General features: G+C 36.1%; 3 protein-coding genes across 3 annotated transcripts in view; 1 reads left to right on the forward strand and 2 right to left on the reverse strand.

Annotated features, from left to right (window-relative positions):
- Positions 1-14,862, reverse strand: part of LOC127622459 (uncharacterized) — a 41,441-nt gene extending 26,579 nt beyond the window's left edge. Inside the window, 17 exon segments of the mRNA XM_052096564.1 lie at positions 507-799; positions 3,550-3,971; positions 4,441-4,539; positions 5,176-5,238; positions 5,661-5,762; positions 6,236-6,436; positions 8,505-8,672; positions 9,607-9,705; positions 9,797-9,883; positions 9,981-10,105; positions 10,611-10,724; positions 10,811-10,900; positions 10,980-11,170; positions 12,490-12,539; positions 13,029-13,084; positions 14,108-14,199; positions 14,853-14,862. Of these exon segments, the coding sequence (XP_051952524.1) occupies positions 507-799; positions 3,550-3,971; positions 4,441-4,539; positions 5,176-5,238; positions 5,661-5,762; positions 6,236-6,436; positions 8,505-8,672; positions 9,607-9,705; positions 9,797-9,883; positions 9,981-10,105; positions 10,611-10,724; positions 10,811-10,900; positions 10,980-11,170; positions 12,490-12,539; positions 13,029-13,084; positions 14,108-14,168 (2,221 nt within the window). The 5' untranslated portion in view covers positions 14,169-14,199; positions 14,853-14,862.
- Positions 14,863-14,984: 122 nt separating this feature from the next.
- On the forward strand, positions 14,985-18,517 carry si:ch211-245h14.1 (uncharacterized protein LOC563420 homolog). The gene is made up of 7 exons (XM_052096565.1): positions 14,985-15,119; positions 15,295-15,352; positions 15,501-15,622; positions 16,543-16,612; positions 16,717-16,863; positions 17,066-17,248; positions 18,239-18,517. The coding sequence occupies exons 1-7, from the start codon at positions 15,048-15,050 to the stop codon at positions 18,457-18,459; spliced, it is 873 nt and encodes a 290-aa protein (XP_051952525.1). The 5' UTR covers positions 14,985-15,047; the 3' UTR covers positions 18,460-18,517.
- An 85-nt stretch (positions 18,518-18,602) lies between these two features.
- Positions 18,603-27,939, reverse strand: part of coq8aa (coenzyme Q8A, genome duplicate a) — a 37,941-nt gene continuing 28,604 nt past the window's right edge. The window contains exons 10-15 of the mRNA XM_052096384.1: positions 27,487-27,580; positions 24,482-24,623; positions 22,872-22,979; positions 20,492-20,557; positions 20,318-20,404; positions 18,603-19,894 (exon numbers count right to left, since the gene is read on the reverse strand). Of these exons, the coding sequence (XP_051952344.1) occupies positions 19,601-19,894; positions 20,318-20,404; positions 20,492-20,557; positions 22,872-22,979; positions 24,482-24,623; positions 27,487-27,580 (791 nt within the window). The 3' untranslated portion in view covers positions 18,603-19,600. The remainder of the gene's footprint in view (positions 19,895-20,317; positions 20,405-20,491; positions 20,558-22,871; positions 22,980-24,481; positions 24,624-27,486; positions 27,581-27,939) is intronic.

A 27,939-nucleotide genomic window follows, 5' to 3' on the forward strand; every position in this document is an offset into this window, starting at 1 on the left:
TTCTTCTGCTGAACACATATATTTTTAGAAAAAATTCCTCACTCTGTAGGTCCATATAATGCAAGTGAAAGGTGACCAGACCAAACCATAAAGACAGCATAAAAGTAATATATGTCTCAAGGGGTTAAATCTATATCTTCAGGAGCTATAGGTGTGGATGAGAAACAGATCAGACTTTTTTTTATATATATATAAATCTCCATGATTACTTTCACAATTCTTATTTTTTTTTTAATGCTGACTTTATGTGCTTTTTGGAGCTTCAAAGTTCTGGCCACCATTCACTTGCATTGAAAGGACCAATAGAGCTTAAATATTATTTGTTTGTGTTCAGATACACATCTGGGATGGCACGAGGGTGAGTAAATGATAAGAGAATTTTCATTTTTGGGCGAACTATTCCTTTAATAAAACAAATCAACAAGTTTTATAAAAGTTTGAAGGACTACTGTATGAATTCAAAGAAATAAAACAATTGAAATAACTTAATGATGGATGAAACATGCCTTGAGGTAGTTCTTGGCTCATCTCTAATGATGCACTGGTCATGTCAGAGTTAGCCTCTGGTTTCACACCTTTATCCAGTAGATCACAGCCAGACTTCCGTAACTCTGACTCCATCTTCTGAGGCTCTGAAGAACTGAGGAGTTCTTTACCCAAATCACGAGTTACCTCTTTATTCTCATGGATAGCCAGTCCCGTATGCTCTTCCTCATCCTTTTCACAGGGAAAACCCATTGCTCTCTGCTCCCCCAATTTCAGGGCAGCAGATGCCATTAATACCTTTTCTTCCACTGAACTGCTTCCAGCACAGTCTAGTAATTAAGAAAATTTTAATTTTATGAGCAGCTGAATCCGATTATTAATCACATTTAAGGATACTTAAATTTAAACATACATATGTAAAAAATATATATTTTATAAAATACAAACAATTGTTTCGGCATACTTGTAAGAACCAAATTTGGGAAAAGACCTCGCAAATATAAGCAAGAGAAGGACCTACGTGTGCGCCAAGAAATCAGTCGCCCTGATATTTGTAAATATATTTAATATTTGATTTCACATAAATAAATAAGTAAAATTGGTAGGGTTTATCTGTAGTCATTAGTGTGCTAAACGTCTGGTAGGTCAAAATTATTTTAAAGAGTACTATGGCTGTATCAGGGTACAGCGATGCCCCATATATTGGGATTCTACTCTAAGGAATTTATAAGAATTGCCATTGTATTACAAAGCCAACATGAAGTTTATAGTCATTTTTATACATTGCAGAGCAATATAAATTTTTTTTGGCACCATTTGGCATCCTACAACCATAGTGCCATGTTAAAGAAAAAGAAAAAATTATAAAATTGTTCGTGTGGCATGCTACTAAAATTTGTTCTGCAATCTGTCAGTAATACTAATTATATTAATGTGTATAATAATGTGCTTAAACGCGTGGAACACCATGTCTGACTAAACCACATTGATGTTGCTCAATATGTGGCCAACCAACAATTCCCTAAGTAATTTATTAACAAAATAAATAAATAAATATAAATAAAATAAAACCAAGGAAGTTTCCATTTAACACAAACCCCGTTTCAATGTAAGTGTATTGACGATGACGTCATGAATATCAATTTTTTGACAGGTGTTAAAAAGTGTCTTATAAAGAACGGAGTTGAAATGAACAAACACGTTCTCAAACGACTCTAAATTGAAAACACACTGAAACCCACAGGAAAGACATGGGCTATTTCTCGCCAAGCAGTGCTTTGACAGTGGCTCAAGCTGCTCGTTCAGCATTTTCCTTCATCAGAATCCACACGGGTTCGAATCCAATTCAATCCACAGATTTAATTAAAAAAAGAATAAATGACTCACCACCTCCAAACGCGCGATGGATACAATATGTCCAGTCTCGATTTAAATTAAAACGCGAAAATTCAGCTGTGTTGTTCAGATATGTACTGCTTTAATCATGGAACTCCTTGCTAATGTATTTCTAACACTGTAGATTGCCTTCGCCGCCATGTTTAATGCTCCCTATGACCTCTCTTGCTCTCTACTGCCCTCTAGCCAACACTGCAACAGAGAGACTTTAAATCTGCGTGTGATTTTCGCCTGGCCACGAGGTGGTATCAATGTGGTAAAGTAGAGCAGCATACCAAATTAGCATGTACATTGCATGTACAAAAACCGTAGACATCCATACAGTACAATAATTATAACGTTATGAACTCTAACATAAATAGAGTATAAATGGTCAATCTTTTAAAAATAAAGGATATTCAGTTTGAGATATTCATATAGGCCTACAGCTAACATCATACTCCATTTTCAGTTCTGGTTGTACTTCCATTCCGTTTATTATTTAAATGTTGACAAAATGTCCATCATGTTGCAGAGGCCTGATCAAACAACTATATAGATAGATGGATGTGAACATTTACGGAAGCTCCTGATCTGTATCTGCATAATTTTATGCATTGCACTGGTGCAACACGATTGGCTAATTAGATAATCATATAAATATGTAGGTGTTCCTAATACAGTGCTAAGTTAGTGTAGATTAGGAAGAGCACCTTAAAGCATTTTAATGTCTTGTGTGGGTTTGTTCACATTTGAATTTTTGACAGATGAATTTTGAATAGTTTTGGCTCGCTTAAACATTCCACCAACGTAAGTGTGAGAAGTTTTTCCCGATTTTTTGATTAAACGCTGTTCAGTTAGAAAAGATTTAGCACACTAAGTCAGAACCGTCTGAAGGTCTGTGCAACGTTTGGTGCATGTTTGTATCAGAAATTTCAGTCTCATAATAATAATTTTAAATAGCAGATCTGTATGTTGGCTTTGTCAGTCAACATAATTAAAATTGTAGATCTTGTGTGATTGAATTTTGTAAAATGGAGTGTGTGTGTTGTAAAACACAAAAGACAACCAGACAAACCAATATCATGGATTTTAATCCAAGGAAACGGAGCTTTTCAAATGTACAATATTGAAACTTTTTCCAGAAACAGTGCACTGTAACTGCATACTTGCGATACTAAAATACTGTCACAACACAACTATCAGAGTATCAGAGTGACTTCTATCATCTGTAGTGACAGATTCACACTCAGCAATATCACAACACCGCAGCATACATGAACATCATTACATGCAAAGTGCACTGCAACATCAAGTCAGCCGCTAGTCTAATATGAGAGATGCAGATCAAGAGACAGAGCTTACAGAAATATAAAAAGTACTCTCTACAACACTAAATCAAATACATTAAGAATTTTAAGTAAATATTCATGTTTTATTAATTCAAATTGTGATGTGATATGTGATCGGTTATTAATAAAGTTTACAAGAGACCAATCAACATATACTCTTCTTGTAAATACAGTAGAAATGTAGTAAAAATGTCTACGTAAACACGCTCTGCCTTGGTGAAAGGATACAATTGTTCACTTTCATCTAGAATGACCCTTTTAGTTGTTCACTGGCCATAGTGCCATAACCACATATTTGAATTAAAGAACAGGGAGGGTTTATGAGTAATTTTAAGGCTTCTGGTTGGACCTAGGCTTCACGAGGGGCCTGTTGAGGGCCCAGTTGTCTTTTCTCTGGTCCGCTGTGTCTTCAGCCTCTGATTCGCTGCTTGAACTCTCACTACTGCTGCTGCTGCTCTGACTGTCACTGCCGCTGAATTCATAGCAATCTTTCTCCTGTTTGCTCGCTTTTCCCTTTCTGCTTTTTCTGACCTCCTTCCTCTTCATTTTCTCAATTCCTGGATTTGTTGTCCCACTTGATATGGGCACCGCTGATTTCTGTCTCTTCTGCCAGGTGTTGGGGACCTGGGGTAAACTGAGGGCTCGGTTTGGTGAGGGAAGTTCTGAATGCTTTATGGAGTCTTCCTTTGGCTGAGTCTTGACTGAGTGCAGTTTATCAAATTTGGAAGTCTTGGCTTTTGACTGCACAACAAACCAGTCCTGTCCAAAATAAAATAACAAATATTTGTTATAAACATTTTTATTAAATAATGGAGCAGTAAAATATTATATTATGTATATTATATAATATAATAGGGCTGTCAATTTAACATGTTAATTTAGAATGTGTACTTAATTTAATTATTTCATAATTATATTGTATTACTATATATATATATTTTATTTAATTATTAAAAAATAATGCATGAAAATGTAGGCCAGTGAAAGATTTATGTTAAAAAATATGGAAATAAAACACAACATATAAATTGACTTCTACAAGCTGTCACAATAATATCTTTGCATTATCTTCATTTGGGGTCTTTTCTCAGCACATACTGATATATACAGTACAGTATTTGTGATTAATTTGATTAGTTGCTCAGCATATCAATTACATTTTAATTGACTGACAGCCCTAATAATTAAATGTAATAGTTATGTAGGTACTTGCAACTCATTGAATTACCTGAGAGTGAATGGAATTGATGTGGTACTTCACTCCACTTTCAGAGTGGAATTCTTTCTTACATATCAAGCATTTATATTTCCCAGTCTGAAATTCCCCCTGCAGAGAAATATCAAAAGCTTTAAAGCTTCTTCATAAAGTGCAAAAGCATCCTGTTCCAGAGCAAATTCAATTAAGAACATCAAGCTAGAAACATCAATATTGGAAAACTTTAGGAGCTTGTTGATTTTGTTAGCAATAAAAAGCAACATGCTTTGCTTTCAGTTAAAATGTATATACGGTTGTATGTTCTGTTAATATGTGTGCACTAAGCAAAATCCTACTTGGAGACCCCCCAGAACCAGACCCACCCATGAATTGCAGTTACATTCTTAACCTCTTTAACTATGAGCCATACCAGTTGTCTGAATCTAACTTGTAGATATATATATATATATATATATATATATATATATATATATATATATATATATATATATATATATATATATATATATATATATATATATGCTTTATGGGGCCCCCTGGTGGCTCTAAGCAGCCACTTATACCGCTTAAAGCATAGGCTTAAAGCTAGTAAAGGCACTGGGTAAACATATTGAGGCAGTATGTTACAATTTACTTAATCAAATAAACAGTACCTAGGCACCAGGGATACCACCATTCTGCAAGCTCTACCCAAAGCCTCATGTGACATACCTCAAAAACACAAATAAAATGAGAGCCATTCCTTACCAAGGTACATAGGCCAAGATGAGCCTTTAAGCCAGATACACTGGTATAGAAGCAATCACATCCCTAATATAATCACAGAAACACAGATAATAACTTGTTTTGTTATTAACATTAATAACTTGTTCCAGTCATTTCTTCAGTATCAAGCAAATACAAAAATTCTTAAGACAATCTGTGCTATTTCCGACCTAATATCTGTGTATTGCATCAGTGGCATGCATTTGATTACCACAGACCATAATTGTGACTTATTCCCCAGAGTGTATACTGAACAGTACACGTTTAGTTTATTCACATATACCGGTAATGGAAGCTTAGCATGCAAGCAGCCAGCACCACAAATTCAAGTTTAAAATATAAGCATAATCCAAAAACATTACATATTTCGAATCTTACAAAAAATATTATAAATAAATATTAGGTTGAAAGTAATGGTGAAAACACCATAAAAAAATAACAGTAAATGTACTTTATGATGTTCAAACCTTGTTCGGACATTGCAATTTTTTATGCAGTTTGACTTCATTCTTCCACTTGCACATAGTCTCTTGACTGAAGGCAGGTAACCCAGGACGGGAGTACTTCAACTACATGGACACAAAAATAACAGTAGCATAAAAAGTCCTTAAACAATAACAAAAGCCCTTCTAAGACAGGTTAATTATGGGTAACATTTTACAATAAGGCTGTAATTGTTAACAGTTATTGTAGTTATTAAATGATGACGGAATTGTCATTTTTGGCGAACTATCCCTAGCATTAAGAACTGAGACGAACAAACAATAAACAATAGTACATTTATATATTAACATTAACCAAGATTGATAAATGCTGTAAAAAAATATTGTTCATTGTTAGTTCATGATCCCTAAGGCATGATGTTAACAACATTGTAAAGTGATACCATGTTATGTTCTTATTTAAAAGATTTGAGCAACAATCTAAAACCTTTTAACATGAACATGATATCATGCTTTTATCGATTTGGAGATTTGTACTTCTTCACACAGCCCTGCAATTACAAATACTGATTTAGGTTGATCATTATATTTTCAAGCACCTTCCTGTCATCTGGCACCAAGTCACGCTGCACTTTCCTTTTAGGCCACTCCTTCAGAAGCTCCTCACTGGCGATCTCTCTCAAGTGGAACACTGCCACCTGCGCTGACAAACGCTTGACCCGTCCGCTCTGTGTACGCTCTGTGATGGGCTCTATCTGTGTCTTTACCTCCTCTATTTCATTTTCCTGGGGTGTCTGCACCTACAGATTATTGCAACAGAGTTTCAAGTGATATTTTCGTAAACAAACACATTATAGGGATATGTCACCCCAAAATGTAAATTCTGTCATAATTTGCTCACTTTCATGTCATTCCAAACCTGTATGACTTTCTTTCTTCCGTGGAACACAAAAGGAGATTTTAGGCAGAATGTTATGGATTGGTCTTAGTCACCATTCACTTTAAGTATATGGAGAAAAAAAAGGAATGAAAGTGAATATTGACTGAGGCTAACACTCTGCCTAATGTGTCCTGATGTGTTCCGTATGAGAAATAAAGTCAAACATGTTTGGAACAACATGAACGATTAACTGATAGCAGAATGTTAATTTTTGGGAGAAATATACAGTGAGGAAAATAAGTATTTGAACACCCTGCTATTTTGCAAGTTCTTCCACTTAGAAATCATGGAGGGGTCTAAAATTGTCATCGTAGGTGCATGTCCACTGTGAGAGACATAATCTAAAAAAAAAAATCCAGAAATCACAATGTATGATTTTTTAACTATTTATTTGTATGATACAGCTGCAAATAACTATTTGAACACCTGTCTATCAGCTAGAATTCTGACCCTCAAAGACCTGTTAGTCTGCCTTTAAAATGTCCACCTCCACTCCATTTATTATCCTAAATTAGATGCACCTATTTGAGATCATTAGGTGCATAAAGACACCTGTCCACCCCATACAATCAGTAAGAATCCAACTACTAACATGACCAAGACCAAAGAGCTGTCCAAAGACACTAGAGACAAAATTGTACACCTCCACAAGGCTGGAAAGGGCTACGGGAAATTGCCAAGCAGCTTGGTGAAAAAAGGTCCACTGTTGGAGCAATCATTAGAAAATGGAAGAAGCTAAACATGACTGTCAATCTCCCTCGGACTGGGGCTCCATGCAAGATCTCACCTCGTGGGGTCTCAATGATCCTAAGAAAGGTGAGAAATCAGCCCAGAACTACACGGGAGGAGCTGGTCAATGACCTGAAAAGAGCTGGGACCACCGTTTCCAAGGTTACTGTTGGTAATACACTAAGACGTCATGGTTTGAAATCATGCATGGCACGGAAGGTTCCCCTGCTTAAACCAGCACATGTCAAGGCCAGTCTTAAGTTTGCCAATGACCATTTGGATGATCCAGAGGAGTCATGGGAGAAAGTCATGTGGTCAGATGAGACCAAAATAGAACTTTTTGGTCATAATTCCACTAACCGTGTTTGGAGGAAGAAGAATGATGAGTACCATCCCAAGAACACCATCCCTACTGTGAAGCATGGGGGTGGTAGCATCATGCTTTGGGGGTGTTTTTCTGCACATGGGAGAGGGCGACTGCACTGTATTAAGGAGAGGATGACCGGGGCCATGTATTGCGAGATTTTGGGGAACAACCTCCTTCCCTCAGTTAGAGCATTGAAGATGGGTCGAGGCTGGGTCTTCCAACATGACAATGACCTGAAGCACACAGCCAGGATAACCAAGGAGTGGCTCTGTAAGAAGCATATCAAGGTTCTGGCGTGGCCTAGCCAGTCTCCAGACCTAAACCCAATAGAGAATCTTTGGAGGGAGCTCAAACTCCGTGTTTCTCAGCGACAGCCCAGAAACCTGACTGATCTAAAGAAGATCTGTGTGGAGGAGTGGGCCAAAATCCCTCCTGCAGTGTGTGCAAACGTTTGACCTCTGTAATTGCAAACAAAGGCTACTGTACCAAATATTAACATGGATTTTCTCAGGTGTTCAAATACTTATTTGCAGCTGTATCATACAAATAAATAGTTAAAAAATCATACATTGTGATTTCTGGATTTTTTTTTTTAGATTATGTCTCTCACAGTGGACATGCACCTACGATGACAATTTCAGACCCCTCCATGATTTCCAAGTGGGAGAACTTGCAAAATAGCAGGGTGTTCAAATACTTATTTTCCTCACTGTACCTTTAACTCCCAGACATAACATTTTATTATTATTTACTTAGCGTATCAAATTAAGACTGTTATATATTTAAAATATGTGAGACTGTTGTGTCCAATGTACTGTAGAGAAGGACTCACCGGACTGTGCTCATTCTTGACATGGTACTCCAGGCCTGCTCTAGAGCGATATGCTTTTCCACAGTGTTTACAGTTCAATAACAGTTTCTCCAACTCGGACTCCTCTTTGCCACATTTCTTCATGTGGTACACATAACCCATTATACTAGTGAAACTGCCAGTGCATCCCTAAAACAAAACCATTTAGCATCTCAATACATAATTTCATTTAAGATTCAAACATCCACAATATGTAGGCTTCTATGTGGCCTTCTTTACACTGCCCAGAGCTACCTTAAAGGAATAATTCACCCAAAAATGAAAATTTCACTCATCGTTTACTCACCCTCATGCCATCCCAGATATGTATGACTGTCTTTCTTTTGCTGCACATAAACCAAGATTTTTAGAAGAACATCTCAGCTCTGTAGGTCCATACAATGCAAGCGATTGGTGACCAGTGCTTTCAAGATCCACAAATCATATAAAGGCAGCAATAAAAGAATCCATATTACTCCATTTGTTAAATCAATGTCTTCAGAAGTGATATGTGTGGATGAGAAACAGATCAATAGTTAAATCTTTTTTTCCCAATAAATCTCCACTTTCTCTTTCACATTCTGTAAGTAAAAGTGAAAGTGGAGATTAATAGTAAAAAATATATTGAAATATTGATCTGTTTCTCACCCAAAGTGATTGATTCGCTTCAGAAGACCACTGGAGATTACTTTTATGCTGCCTTTATGTAAAATGATACAATGATAAAAACTTTCCTTTTTGGGTGAACTATCCCTTTAACACGGTACTATAAAGGCTTAGCCTGATCTCTTGATGTGGAACGTCTCACAGAATCATTGAAAATTAACAAGATTGCATGACTGGATGATTTGAGAAGGGTTACAAAGCAACGTCAGTGTAAACAAAATAATATTCATGATATATGCCTTCACCATAGTAGGAATTGTGAATCACAGATAATCTGAAGAGGGAAATGTTTTTTCTACATTGATGGAAGAATGCAGATGGTCATTTGCTTCCAGTATAGTTTAAAAACGGAACCAGTTTTGAATAAGTACCGGTTCTCGATTCCCAACCATACAGTAAAAGTAAAATATGAACAAACCTCTTTTGAACATTTTAATTTCCCCATCCTCTTCAGGACTTTACGTAATTTCTCCTTCACGGCTTGGTCAGCTACGTCATTCCCAGTCTCTGGAATGGGCTTCAAAATCAAATGGGAAAATAATATTTGCATCATTACCATAATCATCATTGTTGATGTCGGACTTGGAATCCATTAAAAACAAACAAACCAGGTTGTTATGGTCAGCCATAAGGTGGTACTTCATTCCAGTAGACGTTTTTAGTTGTTTCCCACAGTGTGGGCATGTAAAGGGATTCTACAAAATAAAGAGCTGAATCAGTTTCAAAGATCACACACATATTAGAAAAAAATGAGCTGCCACATTTGTATGATTTTCATAAAACTGCATGTACCAGTCTGCAAGTTTCCAGGTGCCTCTTCAAGCCCTCAACTGTCTTTCTTCCAACGCTTTTACATTTTGGGCAGGTAACACGACCCTTTGCCAAAATCTGCAGTTGCCATCTTTCCTCCTGACTTCCTGTAAAGTCGCATGAAAGATAAGAACCACAAAATACTATTTTGTAAATATAATTCTTCAATATTTAACAAATGCATCTGTGCAGAACTTGACGAGCACAGTTTTCTTTTCTGTGTTGACGTATTTCCCACTGAAACAGGAAGTTTGAGTGGGACACACTGTATTTAAGGGCTCGTCCCTTTTTTTTAAATGACCAAATAGGCTTTTGTTTACATCACAACCATGAACCATGACTTGCTACTGCTAATTGGTAGTAGGTGGTATTAGGGGGAGGGACATTCATATTGTAGTAAAGCATTTGATTGGACAAACAGTCCTGAGTGCAAGAAGAATTATCAATATTTTCTGTCCGTTTTCCCAAAACAATTTTACATATTGTAAATGTGTATATCTGTTAACTTTTTGGAGTACACTAGCATACTAAACGATGCAGACTAAATGCCACAAAAGTCCAAATCTGATTTCATGGGGTCTTAAAAACTGCCTGAAGGACTGTCCCATTTACCTGCAGGATAAACAGGAGACTCTTTCTTGGTACACTGAAGTTCTTTCTGTTCCTGTGTACTGCTCGCTATCTGATTCCTCAGGGTGAACTGAGCAACGGGAACTATAACAGGAACTGTTAAAGGGAAAAAAATTATCTGCACTTTTCACATAAATTGCTTCATGCAGATTATTGAGAACAAATAGTGAAGAATTGATTACCTGTCTGTTTTACTTCCTCAATGTACTTTTTTAACGAGAGCTGACCAACTTCCATCTTCCGTTTCTTATTCCGCACAAAATCTGTGACAACTTTGAACATGCCCTGAACTGTTACTTTATATATCTGTATACATTTATTCTAATCAACATTCTGGAAGACAGTACTCACCTGTTTCTTCTATAGTCTCTGAACTGGATTCATCTATTTCCCCCACCATACTGCAGGTGCTGGTGTGGCCAGTGGGTATATGTTGGCTTTCCAAGCCATTGACAAGACTGGAAGTGATAACTGAACTGCAAGATGACCCATTTGCTGAATCCTCTGTAGGTCCAATGACCACAGGCTGGAGATCATGGTACCTTAGGACATACCAAACAGTAGTGATGTTTTGCCACAGTTAATCCATTATATGATGTAATTCAAAGGGGCATACCTTAGATATGCAAAGAATTCTAAGGACAGACTATATTTAGAATGCAGGGAAAACCCCTCAACCAAATGATAGAGGTTGTCCAGTCAAGGTTTGTCTGTGTGCATTTATTTTGTACTATATTATTTTCTCACGTTGTTTTGCCCCATATTCTTGTCATGATTGCTTATACATGTCCCTTGTTTTGTCCTTCTACACTGTTTGTGTATATATATATATCCCTATTTATTAGTTTTACCTGGTGTTTGTCAGATCTAGATTGTGTTTGTGCACTTAAAGGGATAGCTCACCCAAATATGAAAATTCTCTCATCATTTACTCAGATGTGCATGACTTTCTATCTTCTAAAAAACATAAACAAAGATTTTTAGAAGAAAATCTCAGCTATGTATGTCCATACAATGCAAGTGAATGGTGATCCAAAATTATCTAAAATGGAGATAAAGTCAGCATAAAAGTAATTATATGACTCCAGTGATTTAATCAATGTATTTTGAAGCAATCTAGTTGGTTTTGAGTGTGAAAAGACCAAAATGTAACTCCTTTTTCACTGTACATCATTGCAGTCTCTAGGCATGCACAATTATAATTTCAAGCTTAATTACACTTCATAGTGCTTTACACATGCGCATGATGCTAGATGGCACTACAGGAAGTGTAATCGAGCTTGAAATCATGATTGCCAATGAGATTGTTGTCAAGATGTACAGTGAAAAAGGAGTTACATTTTGGTCTTTTCTCACCAAATTCGATTGGATTGCTTCAGATATTGATTAAACCACTGGAGTCTGATGGATTACATTTATTCTAACTTCATGTTCTTTTTGGAGCTTCAAAGGCCTGATCACCATTCACTAGCATTCTATGGACATACAGAGCTGAGATATTCTTCTAAAAATCTTTGTTTGTGTTCTGCAGAAGAAAGAAAGTTTTAAACAGCTGGGATGGCATGATAAAATCATAAGTGTGAGACCCAGCCCCCAAGCACCCAGTAGCCCAGTTTAGTGCCCCTCCCACCCAATCACAGGGCCAGAAACAATATTCGTGGTTGTCTTCTTTGCATCTGAGCCACTTTATCACACTTATTAACAACTACTGTATGTCTTAATGAATTCCAGAGAAAAAAGTATTTTGCACGAACTGTAATGCAAAACTGAGAATGGCAATATCTGAGAACACAATAAGATGTACAGTAATTGCTATCAATTTACAATATAGTCCTAACCACATTATACACATCAAACTCACTTTTTTCTGGTGTAAGTTCTCTTTATTTTCTGGGAGCTTTTTCCAGAATTCTGAAATGCAATAACACAGATGCACAGTAGAGAGATACAGTATAACATGATCTGATGCTCTTATGTTCAGTTCAACAAAATTCCCCAAAATAATTTTGCCAAAAGGGCCACAAGATGACTTAAAATTGTTTACATTTTATATTAAAATAATCAAATTTATTTATCAAATGTAGACACACAGTATGTAAATTGACACTTTATTGCATCAAATTGGACTAGTGAGCTTTCGATATAACAATTTTTTAAACTACAGTATAGAGGTGTGCTCGGCCTTCGAATATTGTCTCGGACAATGGGGGGCCATTGAGTTAAAAAGGTTGAGAACTACTAGGTTAGACATTCTTCAGAGCTTTGAGGTTAGTCATATGGAACAACCAGGGTCATAAATACCATACCACCAACGCGTTATTTTTGATTGCCAGATTACACCCCCCCTCCCCCCAATCTTACATCTTTGTGAAAACCCAAGGTAAGGATATTTGGTCTTACTTCAGATGGTGTCATTCCACTACCTTCAGCCTCTCTCCCCACCTCCTTTATGTCATCTGTTGTAGGAGCAACAAACAATTTTTTAACCACTTAACACCTTTATATTGGATTTCAACAATGGCTTGTTCAATATCCTTTATTAACAGAAGGCATTGAAACATACTGTAAATTGAGTAGGGATGCACTGATATCGGCTGCCAATATTTATCAGTCAATTACTGACCAAATTAAAATAATCTGGATATTGTTTATTAACATGAAAATGCAGATATGTAAAACGCTTGTTTTATATAGAACTAATTGTTAAAACATTGTGAATTCAAATGCATAATCCAGAACTAATAATAGCCACAATTTGTAGAAGGGTTGGCACTCTTAAGAACACATAATATATATTTTTTTCTTTCTCGTTCTCACGTTAATGAGGAAAAAACACCATAGATTTGTGAAAGCGGCACACTCCTATAGGCTACATGATGAGGGAAACCAGCAGACTTTGACTTGTGAGACACCGGTCCATTAATGCTGCATGATTGATTGAATTAAGATTGAAATCGCAATATGGCCTTTCATGGTTACTAAAACTTAATGGGCTGTATTTTAGAATATAGTTTGCATTCAGCAATTAAGTCAGGGCTTCAGTCAGCAGAAGTACCAGATAAAAATTTTCATATCAATAATGTTATCATTTTTATTTATCTTTCATTGTGACTCTCTTTTAAAATTCTGGCCTGTGGTCAACATATCCAGTCCATGTCCAATGGAAATGATTTATTGTTAGAACCATAAAAAAGCTTTTGTACTTCTTAGTACATTTTTAAAGTATAACTCCCAAGTAAAACAGTGATCTGATTACAAAATAAGGTAAGTGGCAAAATAGCGGAATCGTTATCGGCATATAATTGTTTTTTAAAAGCGGTATCAGTATTGACCAATTTTTTTTATATTGGTGCATCCCTACACAAGCTGCTCAAAACACACAGATCTAAACTTTACACTTATTTCATAATGTTAATGTAAGTAAACATAAAATGTTCAACATAAATTTTTATGCAGCTGTACAAAATGTAGAATTATACCTGATGTTTGAGGGTTTAGTTTTGGTCTTGACATTTTCCTCTTTCTGGGTATGGTAGACATGTTACACTGGGTCTGATTAATGATCCTGTTCCTGATTCAACAGGGATCATCTCACATTATTGATTTCATCATCAAAAGCACATATACAGTATTACTGCCAAAGACTGTAAGCTTCTATGTAGAATTCCATTACAATGTAAACCCATTCACTGCAATGACACCCAGACAGACATGCATGTATGCTTGTTGCACTGAGCATCTTGTCCTTCGAATTAACGGGACTCGTAGTATTGTATTTATTAATGCAAATTACAACGTTTGTATGCATCCTGAAAAACCAAATGGACTAACCCTGCATTTGCACATTAAGCTGCATTATTGCAGCGAATAACTGCAGTCAATGCCCACTGCCACCCAGACAAAAAAAAAAAAAAAAAAAAGGTAGAATACATAACGTCAAACAACCGCTCCACAGATGCATTCAACCGCCAAACAATTCATATGACATCGATATACCATTAACATCTCCTTAAAATGTAGAGGAACAAGCATTTCAATAATGCTACTTCATATGTCTATCATACTCGGTGACGCTATGTTGCCTTACGACTCTTAAAAAGGTTTTCACTTTGCTCTTTCATCAAAGACAGATCTATATTTACACATCAAAACCGACAATGTGTTCAAATGCATAATACGACACGCATTCCACACTCAATAAATTACATGAAAAAACAACATTACCTTCCTCTCACAGAGATCGCTTGTTCTGACACGCCCCTTTAGTCATCTAAGCCAATGAGGAACGCGTTCATCCCGAACACGCGGAAAGGGGCGGGACTTCACGCCAAAACATCCTATCGTTCGAGACAACACGCCCATGGAGGCCATGGAGCTTTAGTTTTAACGAAAGCAGCTTTCGGTTTCATTACTGTTGAAATGAACATTGCCGGATCTTCTTGGATTTTGCCATGGATGAATCCAAACTCATGGAGGCCTACCAAAGAAAAGGTACAAAAAACAAACATTTAACATCTTCCATGGACTATTTGTTACTAATAATCCAGAATACACTGTTGTTGCTCAAAGGCTTGTTGGGATGGTTTGATAAATTGGCATCTGCTCGCAGGTTCTTGGGTGGGTGAGGGTTAGATTTTAATGTACCATCTTTTTCCTATATTTTCAGGGGGTCAGCGATCTCCGAGAACAAATAAAGAGACTCTCTCGGTCTTCTGTACTAGATGGTAAAACTGTCACCTAAAATTAGACTTTCATTGACATACTTTGTGTAAAGACATTGCAATGTGTAAAACAACTAACAGTGGTCAACATTTCTGCTTGTGTCACCTAAATGGAAACTCTTGCAATGTTATGTGCTACTTTGTTTCTCAGATGCAGGCATTGATGATGCTCAACTCCTGACTTTGACAAGGGAGGACCTGAATGAGCTTTTTCCAGGTATTAAGAACTTTCAGCTGAGAAGGACGATTATGGGGCTTATCACAGACATGAAGGTAACGTCTTATCTCTGTTATGAGAACTGAACTACAGTGATACCAACATTATTTAGACACTTGAGTCACACTTACAAATTGTATAACTTTCATCGCTTTAGATAACAAAATAAAAAAACATCACAGTGCCATATGCAAACAAATGTGAGACTTTCTCTTAGAACTAACTTTATGTTTTCTGTAACATTTTTGTAATTGGTTTTAAAGGAATATTCAATACAAGTTAGGCTCAGTCAACAGCATTTGTGGCATACTTTTGATTACCACAATAAATAACATCAACTCGTGAATGCGCCCCATTCACTTCCATTGTAAGTGCCTCACTGGAACCCAGATTTTTTATTTAAAGAAAAGGAGGGGCAAGTCTAAATACCTTTTTGTGGTAATCAATACTATGCCACAAATGCTGTTGATTGAGCTAAACATGTGTTGAACCTAGAATATTCCTTTAAGTTCTTTTATGTGAAAGATTTTGCTTGAAAAGTACAGTACTTCATTTGATATTTAATGCAACAACATTAATTCATTCTTTAAGTTTTTCCAAATACTTTTTGGAGCCATTGTACGTTATGTACAGTTTATGAAAGAATATGCCATGTATTTTAACTTATTTTGTATATTGCATACCTTTTATGTGCATGCTAGAGAATAAATTAAAAGTTCCATATATTTTTAGAGCACCATTTTGAAAAATATGTTTCATAAAAAATGTGTTTACATCAGTTTAACATGCAGTGATATGTTATAGTAATTGCTTTGAATAGGTGCATTATGCTGATTTTTATTCAGTGTATTCTGCTAGCCATGTCAAATCGATTGTCTCATGTCAGCTAATTTAAATGACATTGTATTTCTTCTCTAAAATGAACTGTAATTGTATGTTGCTCTATCGTTATTGATTTTTATATCATTCCTAAAAGGATTCATCTCGACCGTGTCCAGATACATTTGCCAGTGCGCTGAATAATTTAATTCAAAGAAATAACATAAGTGAGTAACTTAGGACCATTTAAAAACACTATTTCCAGTTATAGCTGAGAATCCAGAGTTCCCTTTTAAACAAGATGTTTCATTTTCCTATATCTTTGTCACAGATGATGCTGCTGTACAGGTTGTTTTGAGGGAGAGCTTTGGGGCTTTCAGAGATATAGAGGAGCAGCTCAAAGTAGCACAAGCCTCTCTGAAACCTTACATTGATGTATTAAACAGTTTAATGGAGACATCTGTTGAAAAAGAAGACCGTGTGTAGAAGCAGCCTCAAGTGGCAGACCATTTCCATTTGGTGAGTAACAGTAAAATCTGTCAGACAATATAAGAGGTCTAATTGTGGTTTATTTATGTTCATATGAGCTTTCGCACAAGGCAATTTCAATTAAAGCATCAAGAATATTTCCTTTACCTAATATACTCACACAAATATTTGTTTTAATTTTTCTTTTGTAGAACCATCAGTGAGAGTGCATCCAATTGTGTGCAGACAAACCTTTGGAGCTGACAAGCAAATTCTTAAGCAGCTGAAGGGGGTTACAGAAAGCTCAATAAGTGACTGCGAGTTGATACTGGTCTTTTGTCCAGTGGCATCGCGAGTTGGAACTGACATTAAAGAAGCACTGATGAAAATCCCAGGTAAGGTCAAGCCAAAAACTACTAAACATTGCATGCAGCTGTAATTTATATAATGCTAACCTGTAAACAATGTAGGTTCAGTCTATACTAGAGACCTTTGTTCTTATGGAATACACAAAAATAAAAATTCTGTCATAATTTAGTCACCCTAATTTTGTTTTATACTCAAAAATGACTTGTATTGAAAAAAAGAGCAGCAGCAACATTCCTCAAAAGTTCCATGGAAGAAAATAATCATACAGGTTTGGAATGATATGATGGTGCATAAATGAAGACTTTAACTTTGACAGTGTAAAATGCAGTATACAGAATTCCCACGGTCATAGACAACATGGAAATGTCAGGGAATTTTTAAATTTAGATTTTCGGGCCAGCTAAAGTCAAAGACAGTAATACAATTCTGAAGTCAAGGAAAAGTCATGGATGTTACCATAGTGAATAGAAGGTTTTTTCAAGTTACACTTGGCTCTTTAAGGGATCGTTCACCCAAAAATGAAAATTCTCTCATCATTTACGCATTTAAGATTTTGAGAAGAATATTTAAGCTCTATTGGTCCTTTCAATGCAAGAAGAATTGATCCGCTTCTAACACACACACTGAAGTCATATGGATTCATTTTGTGCTGCCATTATGTCCTTTTGGAGCTTCAAAAATGTTGGTACCCATTTCCTGGCTTTGTATGGCCAACAGAGCTGAAATATTCTTCTAAAAATCTTTGTGTACGGCAGAAGAAAGTCACACATCTGGGATGGCACGATGGCAAGTAAACGATGAGAGAATTTTCATTTTATTAGCTGGAAATTGCTTATATATATAAAAATAAAATACCTTTCCAGTAATCATGAACAACTGTAAAAGTAATGTAAATGTCTTGCAGAAATGAATGAAAATTCATCGGTCAAAAGATGTGGGAACCCTGTGAATAGTGTTACTTATTAGTAGGATCTAAATGAGAAATCTTTCAAATATGATTTTCTATGTCTTAACAGCTAATAAAGAAGCAATTCTGGTGGTGATGCATCATACCTTTAATCCTGAATTTGTGGGACCCAGCTCAAATGCAGCATTATCTTCAGCGAACATTGTGAAACATGTGCAAGTGTTTTTCCACGACACAGCTAAGGGTCTTTTAAAGTGTCCCACAAATGACCATGCAATCAATCAAATTCAGTCTGTTTTAAACCGGTACATGAGTACTAGCATGTCATGAAATGCTTTAACCTGCAATTGGTAAAATTGTGAATCACAAATATATATATATATATGGTATCTGCAAAGGACTGTTTCCTATGCTGTTATGTGGCCATATGACTGTAAAACAGCATGCCTGCTAATAAATCATTTGGACTGGTGTCTTGATTCAAAAATTTAATATTTTTCCACATGTATCACAATTTTATCACAATGTTTAGTAAGAATGCCAATAGCATAAACATTAGAAAAAAGCCATCTCCACCAAAGCTATGATATGAGCCATTATGAGACTGAACAATGCTTTCTTGCAGTTCTCACCCTGATTTCTTTAGGCACATTTAAATTCATATAAATTTCACACATCAGAGAAGTGATATCATATCCTACAATTAATTATATCCTGGCTTTTTAAAATGCATTACAACCTACTGTGTTATAGGGGCTAAAACAAGAAAGCCCAGCAGTGTATATGTCTGAACACAAAAAAACAAACTTATCTACATAGGTACTAGTTTATGTGACTGTAGCAGGTGCATCTGTGTGTTCCTTGAACAAACCTGCACTAATCTCTGATCTCAGAAAGAGGGAAGATACAGCTATGAATCACCTTTGTGTTTCAGAAACTTCCCTTCATCGTACTTCGGTCTCTCAAGTGCCTGTATTTTGTGCGCTAAGTTCACAAGTGACAAACCAGAAAAGAAAAGAAAAAAAACAATCAAACAATATAAGCAAAGTTAATATGCTGATTTACGGAGACAGTCCTCTTAGGACAAAAGTAATCCAGCAACCCAGAAAAATTGTTGACATGGTAATGAAATGGTCAGCTTTCAAAAGCCAATTGTTGCATTTACAATCCCCATGCCTGATGATTAACCAACTTATCTTGGTTAAAGGATTCCATAGGCACATAGATATTTCGGTGTGAATAGCACAACACGACCATGAATAATCATGGATATTATTTCCCATAAACACACTCAAAGGAAAAACAAAAACCAAACAAAAGTGTACAGTATGAATGGTAGGGTACAGTCAGTCAGGACATAAGTGCCATCTGTTTAAATTCGAGTAATTAGCCAAAGCATTGTGCTTATCCAAGTTTCTTTCCTTGCGAAGCCATGACATTCTGAGCTATGATTTGCTGGGAATACTGTCCATCACTGGCTTGATCCTTTCAGGCGATTACTCCAGTAATTGCTATAAGCCACGTTGAACATGTTCTTGCAGCATAGCTTAGCATTTAGGCGGGAGCAGATGAGGAAGGATCCGCCCATTTTTCGGTGCAGCGAATAGGTTTCCTCAGGTGGAGGGATGAGTCGCTGTTTTAGCATGACAGGGATGAGGTTGTGGATGCGCTCTGTGGTGCTTTGCGCTCCGAAGTCAAAGGGCACCTCGGAAGCAAAGGCCTCACCCAGGATCATTACTGCATCCACATGGGCATTCACCATGGCCTGGATGAGGAGAGGAGGTAATAATAGCATTCCTTATGTCTTATGTGTCGAGATTGATCGATATTGCATTTTTATGATGGAAATCAATATTTCTATGTTCAAGCGTACAATAACAATATAGAGTATATATGTATATATAAATAATTGTTGTATTTCTCTATTATTTCACACAAAGAGTTCATTTGAACCTTTTTTATTGGCATCACTTGTGCAAGGCTCTTCACTTAATCTTTTGAAATCTAAGATTTCCAATTCATTTCATCTTTGTTTTGGGCTATTAAAAAAGTACATTATTTTATCCACCGTTTCCCTTTTCAATGTCGTATTTGGTAAACAGATAGTAAAAATATATCGGCCAAACTAATTATCTATCTCTACTTATTTGCTACCAACAACACTGATACCAGGGTTGTATGTTCCTACCTTAGTCTCATAACCTGTCAAGAACTTCATGTCTATGGATTTCTTTAGCACTCCTTCTCTATCACCATCTACTGCTGCCTTGATGACCTAGTATAAGGACAAAGATGCAACCAATTAAATATAGATGAAAAATTACATTTTAATGACTGCTTACTTTCATTTGGATGCATTTACCTCGATATAGACATCTGTGAAACTTTCATCAAACCCTCTTGTTGCACCAAAGTCCAGCAGAGCAACCTGTGGATTGAGGAAGAGCTTCATTACTCAAAAACTGATTTGAAAGTTGAAGCCAAAATAACTTTTATGGGATAGTTCATGAAAATTCACTCTTCATTAACTCACATTCCTGCAATCCCAGGTGTTTTGCTGAACAAAAACAAGGAATTTTAAGAAAAACATCTCAGCTCTGTAGGTCCTTACAATGCAGTTAAATGGTGGCCAGAACTTTGAAGGTCCAAAAAGAACATAAATGCAACATAAAAGTAATCTAAATGCCTCCAGTGATCAGAAGTTTACATACATTTAGGTTGAAGTCATTCAAACTAATTTTTTAACCACTCCACCGATTTCATATTAGCAAATTATAGTTTTGGCAAGTCGTTTAGGACATCTACTTCTGTGCATGACACAAGTAATTTTTCCAACAATTGTTTACATACTAATTGTTTCACTTTTAATTGACTATCACAATTCCAGTGGGACAGACATTTACATACACCTGTTAACTGTGCCTTTAAGCAGCTTGGAAAATTCCAGAAAATGATGTGAAGCCTTTAGGCAAATCTGCTCAGGAAGGAGATGCATTCTGTCTCCAAGAGATAAAAGTGGTTTGGTGCGAAAAGTGCAAATCAATCCCAGAACAACAGCAAAGGACCTTGTGAAGATGCTGGAAGAAACAGGTAGACAAGTATCTATATCCTATATCGACATAACCTAAAGGCTTATCAATAAGGAAGAAGCCACTGCTCCAAAATCACCATAAATCATAATAAATCACCAGACTATAGTTTGTGATTTCACATGGGGACAAAGATCTTACATTTTGGAGAAATGTCGTCTGGTCTGATGAAACAAAAATGTAATTGTTTGGCCATAATGACCATCATTATGTTTGGAGGAAAAAAAGGTGAGGCTTGCAGGCTGAAGCTCACCATCCCAACCATGACGCATGGGGGTGGCAGCATCATGTTGTGGGGGTGCTTTGCTGCAGGAGGGACTGGTGCACTTCACAAAATAGATGGCATCATGAGGAAGGAAAATTATGTGGATATAGTGAAGCAACATCTCAAGACATCAGCCAAGAAGTTAAAGCTCGGATGCAAATGGGTCTTCCAAACGGACAATGACACAAAGCATACCTCCAATGTTATGGCAAATGGTTTAAGGACAACAAAGTCAAGGTATTGAAGTGGCCATCGCAAAGCCCTGACCTCAAAAGAAAAAGCATGTGTGAGCATGGAGGCCTACAAACCTGATTCAGTTACACCAGTTCTGTCTGGAGGAATGGGCCAAATTCCAGCAACTTATTGTGAGAGGCTTGTGGAAGGCTACCCAAAATATTTGACCCAAGTTAAACAATTTAAAGGCAATGCTAGCAGATAATAACAAAGTGCATGTAAACTTCTGACACACTAGGAATGTGATGAAAGACATAAAAGCTGAAATAAATAATTCTCTCTACTATTATTCTGACATTTCACATTCTTAAAAATAAAGTAGTGATCCTAGCTGACCTAAGACAGGGAATGTTTGCTACAATTAAATGTCAGGAATTGTTATAAACTGAGATTACATTTATTTGGCTAAGGTGTAGCTTCTAAACTTCTGACTTCAACTTTATCATAGGTGTGGGTGAGAAACAGATCAATATTTAAGTTATTTTTTACTATAAATCTGAACTTCTTTTGTTTTTGGTGATTCACATTCATGAAGCATTTCACCACCTACTGAGCTGGGAAGAAAATGTATTTAAAAAAAAAAGTAAAAAAATATATCTAAATTATATTGATCTTTTTTCACCCACACCTATCATATCACTTCTGAAGAAATTGATTTAACCACTGGAGTGTATATGGATTATTTTATGCTGACTTTTTGGAGCTTCAAAGTTCTGACCACCATTTACTTGCATTGTAAGGACCTACAGCTGATATGTTTTTCTAAAAATCCTTGTTTTTGTTCAGCAGAAGAAAAAAGTAATACATATCTGGGATGGCATGAGGGTGAGTAAATGATAAGAGAATTTTCATTTTTGGGTGAACTGTAACTATATATTTTAGATTTACTGCTCATAGGTATTCAAATATACTGTATATACCACAAGTCAAAAGTTTGGACACACTTCCTCATTCTTAATACAACTTAGAACATTATATATACTAAAGTTATTACAGAATAATACTTATGTCATCAAAACGATGAAATGACGCAAATGGAAGTGCTTTTTAAACAGCATTTAAGGCATCTAAAAGGTTTTTAAGAAAACATGTCTGCCTAGCATTTTTTTAGGAATCCATTAGGAAATATCAGTGACTTTGACACTCCTCCTTACCCTGTGAGTTTGTGGATCATAAAAGAAATTGGACCAGTTGGGGTCAGTCTGCATGAATCTGAACTCAAACAGCTCTCTCAGACACAGCATCAAGATGTTCTCGCAGATCTGTACATCAATAAAATGTCTGGTTACTACAGCTGCAGTGGACTATAAATCCAGAGTTGTAATGTCTGAACCAGTTATATGTAGTACTTAAGTTTAACCTCATCAGTCTCTTACAATTTAAACCATATGGCAGTTCTAATCCAATATTTACAAACAAAATACTGTAGTAGACCATAGAGCCTTTAAATCATACATGAATGGTTTGTTTAACAGTTTTATTGACTTAATTTACATCAACATGCACCATTTCCTCTATTCAGAGCCTGGATGGGTAGTTTTATTTCAAACTGCATTCTTTAGCCTTTTTGTTGTTGTTGTTGGTAAAGATATAGCCTTGTTTAAACTTCAGCATAATTTAACCTAATAATAAAACTAAATATTTTCACCACCAGGTGGCGAAAGTGCTCTAGGAAGATCACAGGCTTTGAAGAATGAGTGGCATGGTTTAAAATGTGTTAAGAAAAATATCATAAAATACAGTGTGGCCTTATGCCACACCAAATGATCACTTGCCAATATATTTTACAGTTGGGTACAAAGTCCACCAGTGAAAATTCTTCCTTTTGCCTTTTTGTTTTCTGATTACAATTTGAGTGAAACACTGAAATATATAAAGTCCCTTTTTTGCTCTACTGACAGTATGCAGTCAAGTATGGAAGTAAATCTGACCTTTTTCTCAAAGAAGTTAACAAGATCAATGTCACAAATTTGCTTGCATTTGATTTGTTACCTAGAATTAGGAAGAATCTTAAATAATGCAGTTACACTTTACAGTAAGGTTCCATTTGTTAACTTTAGTTAACACCATTAGTTAACATGAATTAACAATAAACAATACTTTTACAGCATTTACTAATAATGGTTAATGTTAGTTACAACATATACTAATACATTTTAAATCAAAAGTTGTATTAGTTAATGCACATTTATCTAACATGAACTAACAATGAAAAATTGTAGTTTTATTAACTAACATTAACCAAGATTAATATATGCGGTAAATAATATATTGTTCATGATACCTAATGCATTAACTAAAGTTAACAAATGTAAACTTATTGTATAGTGCTACAAATATTTCTTAATCGTTTTAAATTAATTAAACCTTTCTTTGTTTTATAATAATTTTTCCAAACCCTTTCAGGTTTAAATGGAATTTCAAAAGCTTTCAACGTGGACTTTCAACGTGGGACTTTTGAACCCCACTAAATATATTTGGTATATGAACATACTTGGAGAACTGCAGGAAAACTCAAATGTACTACATTGTATTTTTTCATAATCCAATTTCAAACAGGTTTCAGTGTTTGTATATGAATTAGCTTGACCTACATTTCAAACCTATGCTGTAGGTTCAAACAACAAGATCTTATAACAAATACTGTATGAATTGACTGTGTTAAATTATTTTTGACCCATTTTATACATTTATTGGTCACTGCAGTCTAGTTTACTTAATTCAATGTGAAACAGTTTTAATCGGCCAGGATCTCAATGAATACCTCATTTTTGAGTTCTTGTGATAGCCCCTCAGCCTGATCCAAGGGAAATCCAGGTACCAGCTCGGTGGTGAGGACGTGCTGGCTGCTGAGTTCGCCGATTACATCTGGCACGTAGAAGAAGGGCTGATCTTTCAAAAGTTCCCTGCCAAAAACCACAAAGCTTCTGAATCACTGAACACCAGGATGCCACCTTGCACACATGCTCCACAGAACGTGCTGATGAACACACAGATGTCCGGTTTGTAGGATGAGGGAAAAGCCATGATGCTAATCCCCAAGTGTGAGGACTTCAGGATACCAGACCTCAGGGCAGAGACATAGTCATTTGCCTGTCTCACACAGCCTTAACAGAATGGAAGGTTGACTTATTCTTTCCAATACTACATTACGTTAAATACAGTCCATTATATGTGGGTCAGCTGCAGTGTTGGGGAAGCAATGTTTAAAGCTACAAGATGCTCATAATTGGCAGCTGTTAAATTACAGTCAAGCTACCCTGGCCCTACCAAGCTACGAGTTGCTAACAAAAAGAAGCCAACTAGCTTACATCGATGCAATGAAAGGTGGCAAGAATCAGAATACAGAATTAAAAAAATAAAACATACAAACATCAGAGCCGGATTCCAATTAGGGTGACAGCACCAACACACAAATACATAGATCAACACTAATTACAACTAATAAAACTAAACTACACACTATAAAAGACTACGTAAAATGCTGTGTAGGGACTTTTGAGAACACTATTGAGAGGCACCACAAATAAATCTAGTTTCAAACAAGTCAATTTAATTAAATCAATTAAGACTTCCTGATGCCATTTGAAAAAGATGATATTCTAGAAGAACGCCTGTGATTGCATCAGCTCGCACAGTTTTAAGGCTGCATGTACAGTACAATGTAACAACATTTTTCCCATTTTCAAAAGAGCTGCAATCCTTTGCAAAATACTGATAATCTAGTATTAGCTGTATTTTATTGTGTTGCTGTATTATTAAAAGAATAGTTCACCACAAAAAGGTCAATTCTGTTATCATTTACTGACCCTCATGTCATTCCAAACACGTACAACTTACATTTCAGTCTGTTCCTCACACAAAGCTATTGTATGTAATATTGGCCAATCCTTTGGCAACGTCACCACTTCACAGACGTTTACTCTAATCTGTCAAATCTAACAACAGTTTGCTGGCTTTCTGCCACCAATTACTGCGCATGTGCTGAAATATTGCCAAGAAGACTTATGAAACTGTAAATGGTGCTGTTTTTGTCATTTTGGAACTTAAAGGAATAGTTCACCAAACATTTTAATTCTCTCATCATTTACTAACTCTTATGAATTTCTTTCTTCTGCAGAACACAAACGAAGAGGAGATATGATTTGTTTATATCGGAACAATGCAATGGGGTCCAAAACTACCTTTATGTCCTTTTTGGAGCATGATAATCCATATGACTCAACTGGTTTAATCCATATCTTCTGAAGCGATATGATCGGTTTTGGGTGAGAAACAGACTGAGGAAGTGTAATCAAGCTTTAAATCATGATCGCACCAAGGAGGCCGCAGATGTCAAGATTTAGAGTGAAAAAGAATCACATTTTGTCTAATCTCACACAAAAATTATCGTATTACTTCAGAAGATGTGGATTAAACCTCATGAGTCATAGGAATTACCTTTATTTCCTTTTTGGTGCTTGGAAGTGTTGGACCCCATTGGCTTGCATTGTATGGATACAAACCTATCAAACATCTATGAAAATATCTTACTTTGTGTTCCATAGAAGAAAGCATGCCATATTAGTTGGTATAACATAAGGATGAGTAAATTATGAAAGACCATTTTTGGGTGAGCTATCACTTTAATAGCCTCAGTCCCCATTCCCTTTGATCATTTCAGAATACAGAATATTCTAAAAATTATAAATAATATATGTATATGTACTTCATCACTGTGTGCAAAGCTGGTACATATGTACCCTAAAAGACTTTAAAGCAGTTATTGCAGCAAAAGGTGGCTCGATCAAATGTTAATGTTTGGGGGTTGAATACTTATGCATGCAAGATATTTCAGTTTTTTATTTTTCATAAAAAAAGATTCCCAACAAAAAACAATGTCACCTTACAATAACTGATTTTGAGTTTCAGTGTTTTAAAAAAAAATGTTAATCAGAATGAAATTTCAGTGTACCATTTGTAATTCGGTAATATGAAAGAATTGGCAAGGGGGTCTGAATACTTTTGTAAGGCACTGTATGTATATGTATATATATATTTTTTTATTTTTGTTTTGCATTTCATGGAAGACAGAAAGTAATTTGGTTTGGAACAGAATGAGAGCGAGTAAGTGAACTATTTCTTTAATACTATTAGTAGTGTCGCTACTTTAAGTTACCCTTCAACACCGGTCAGCTGGTACTTTGAGCGGACCAACGAAGGTCTGAATTTTCTCCATAGGTAAAGACACATATCATGCCTTGAAGGCGTGCATGTAACTATATCTTTCTCTTGGAACATACGCATCATTCTTCACACTCCCTGTGCAAGGCAGGGTCCCCAGTAGAGGACAGGGCACAGTGTGCGGGGTGGTGATACCTGACAAGGTTGTTGTCAGTGTTTATTATTTCCAGTTCTGCTATATTTAAAATCTGTCAGCACGCAAACTGGTCCTTTAGAGCTAGTCTAAAAACGATGAGTGGTTATTTTTAGCCCTGAAATTTGATGTCACAACGGTCTAGAGTAGACGTTATGTGGGGATACAGAAGTGCACAATCATTCTGAGCAGTTTGTTATGTTTATTTTTGCCTTGCGTAAACCATCCTTTCAAAGGGCAGCTTTGATATCAGGCACAATGCAGCCTTACATGTCCTCTGAGAGCCAACGGTAGCCCATGATTTAATAGGGGAATTAAAGTGTTAGAATCTAACAGTTAGATTCATGAACATGATGATGGGATGCTCTGAATTGGAAAGAGAAAAGGTCTTGAGATAGTTGTTGTTCACTCACTTGAATTTCCGAGCACACTTGGCCTCCCTTATGTAATCACACTCCAGCGCCAGCTCGCGTCGCATCACATCTATCAAATGCTCTGGGAACAGACCTGGACAGCCACACAAGACACAGTAAGAGATGAGTCAGTAGGTTACAAGCTACAAACAACATTGTAGCACTTTGTAATTTAAACGTGGTAAAATTAATATTTTCAGAAAATACAATTCACAAATGTGTAACCTAATTCACATTCACAGAATGATTTACAAATGCCAAAGATGCTAAATACACAGGTGTGCTCACAATTTCTAAAAATGTTTTTACTTTTACAGATTGATTGTTAAATCTGCATTTGCAAATTGTCACACATTTGTGGACCACCTCATGCCATAACAGCAATGTAAAGCAATGTGTAGCTAATATGACGTGAGTTCTAAAAGTTTAAGTAATTTCTAAAAACAATGAATT

This window comes from Xyrauchen texanus, chromosome 28, assembly GCF_025860055.1.
Source record: "Xyrauchen texanus isolate HMW12.3.18 chromosome 28, RBS_HiC_50CHRs, whole genome shotgun sequence".
Lineage (NCBI taxonomy): Eukaryota > Metazoa > Chordata > Actinopteri > Cypriniformes > Catostomidae > Xyrauchen > Xyrauchen texanus.

What these genes read in the sequence shown, in the direction of transcription:
- si:ch211-245h14.1 (XM_052096565.1), top strand. Translation starts at nt 15,048, where the DNA reads ATGAACATTGCCGGATCTTCTTGGATTTTGCCATGGATGAATCCAAAC. An exon ending in AATTCAAAGAAATAACATAA is followed by an intron (nt 16,613 to 16,716) that starts GTGAGTAACTTA and finishes TCTTTGTCACAG; the next exon opens with ATGATGCTGCTGTACAGGTT. An exon ending in ATCTGTTGAAAAAGAAGACC is followed by an intron (nt 16,864 to 17,065) that starts GTGTGTAGAAGC and finishes TTTCTTTTGTAG; the next exon opens with AACCATCAGTGAGAGTGCAT.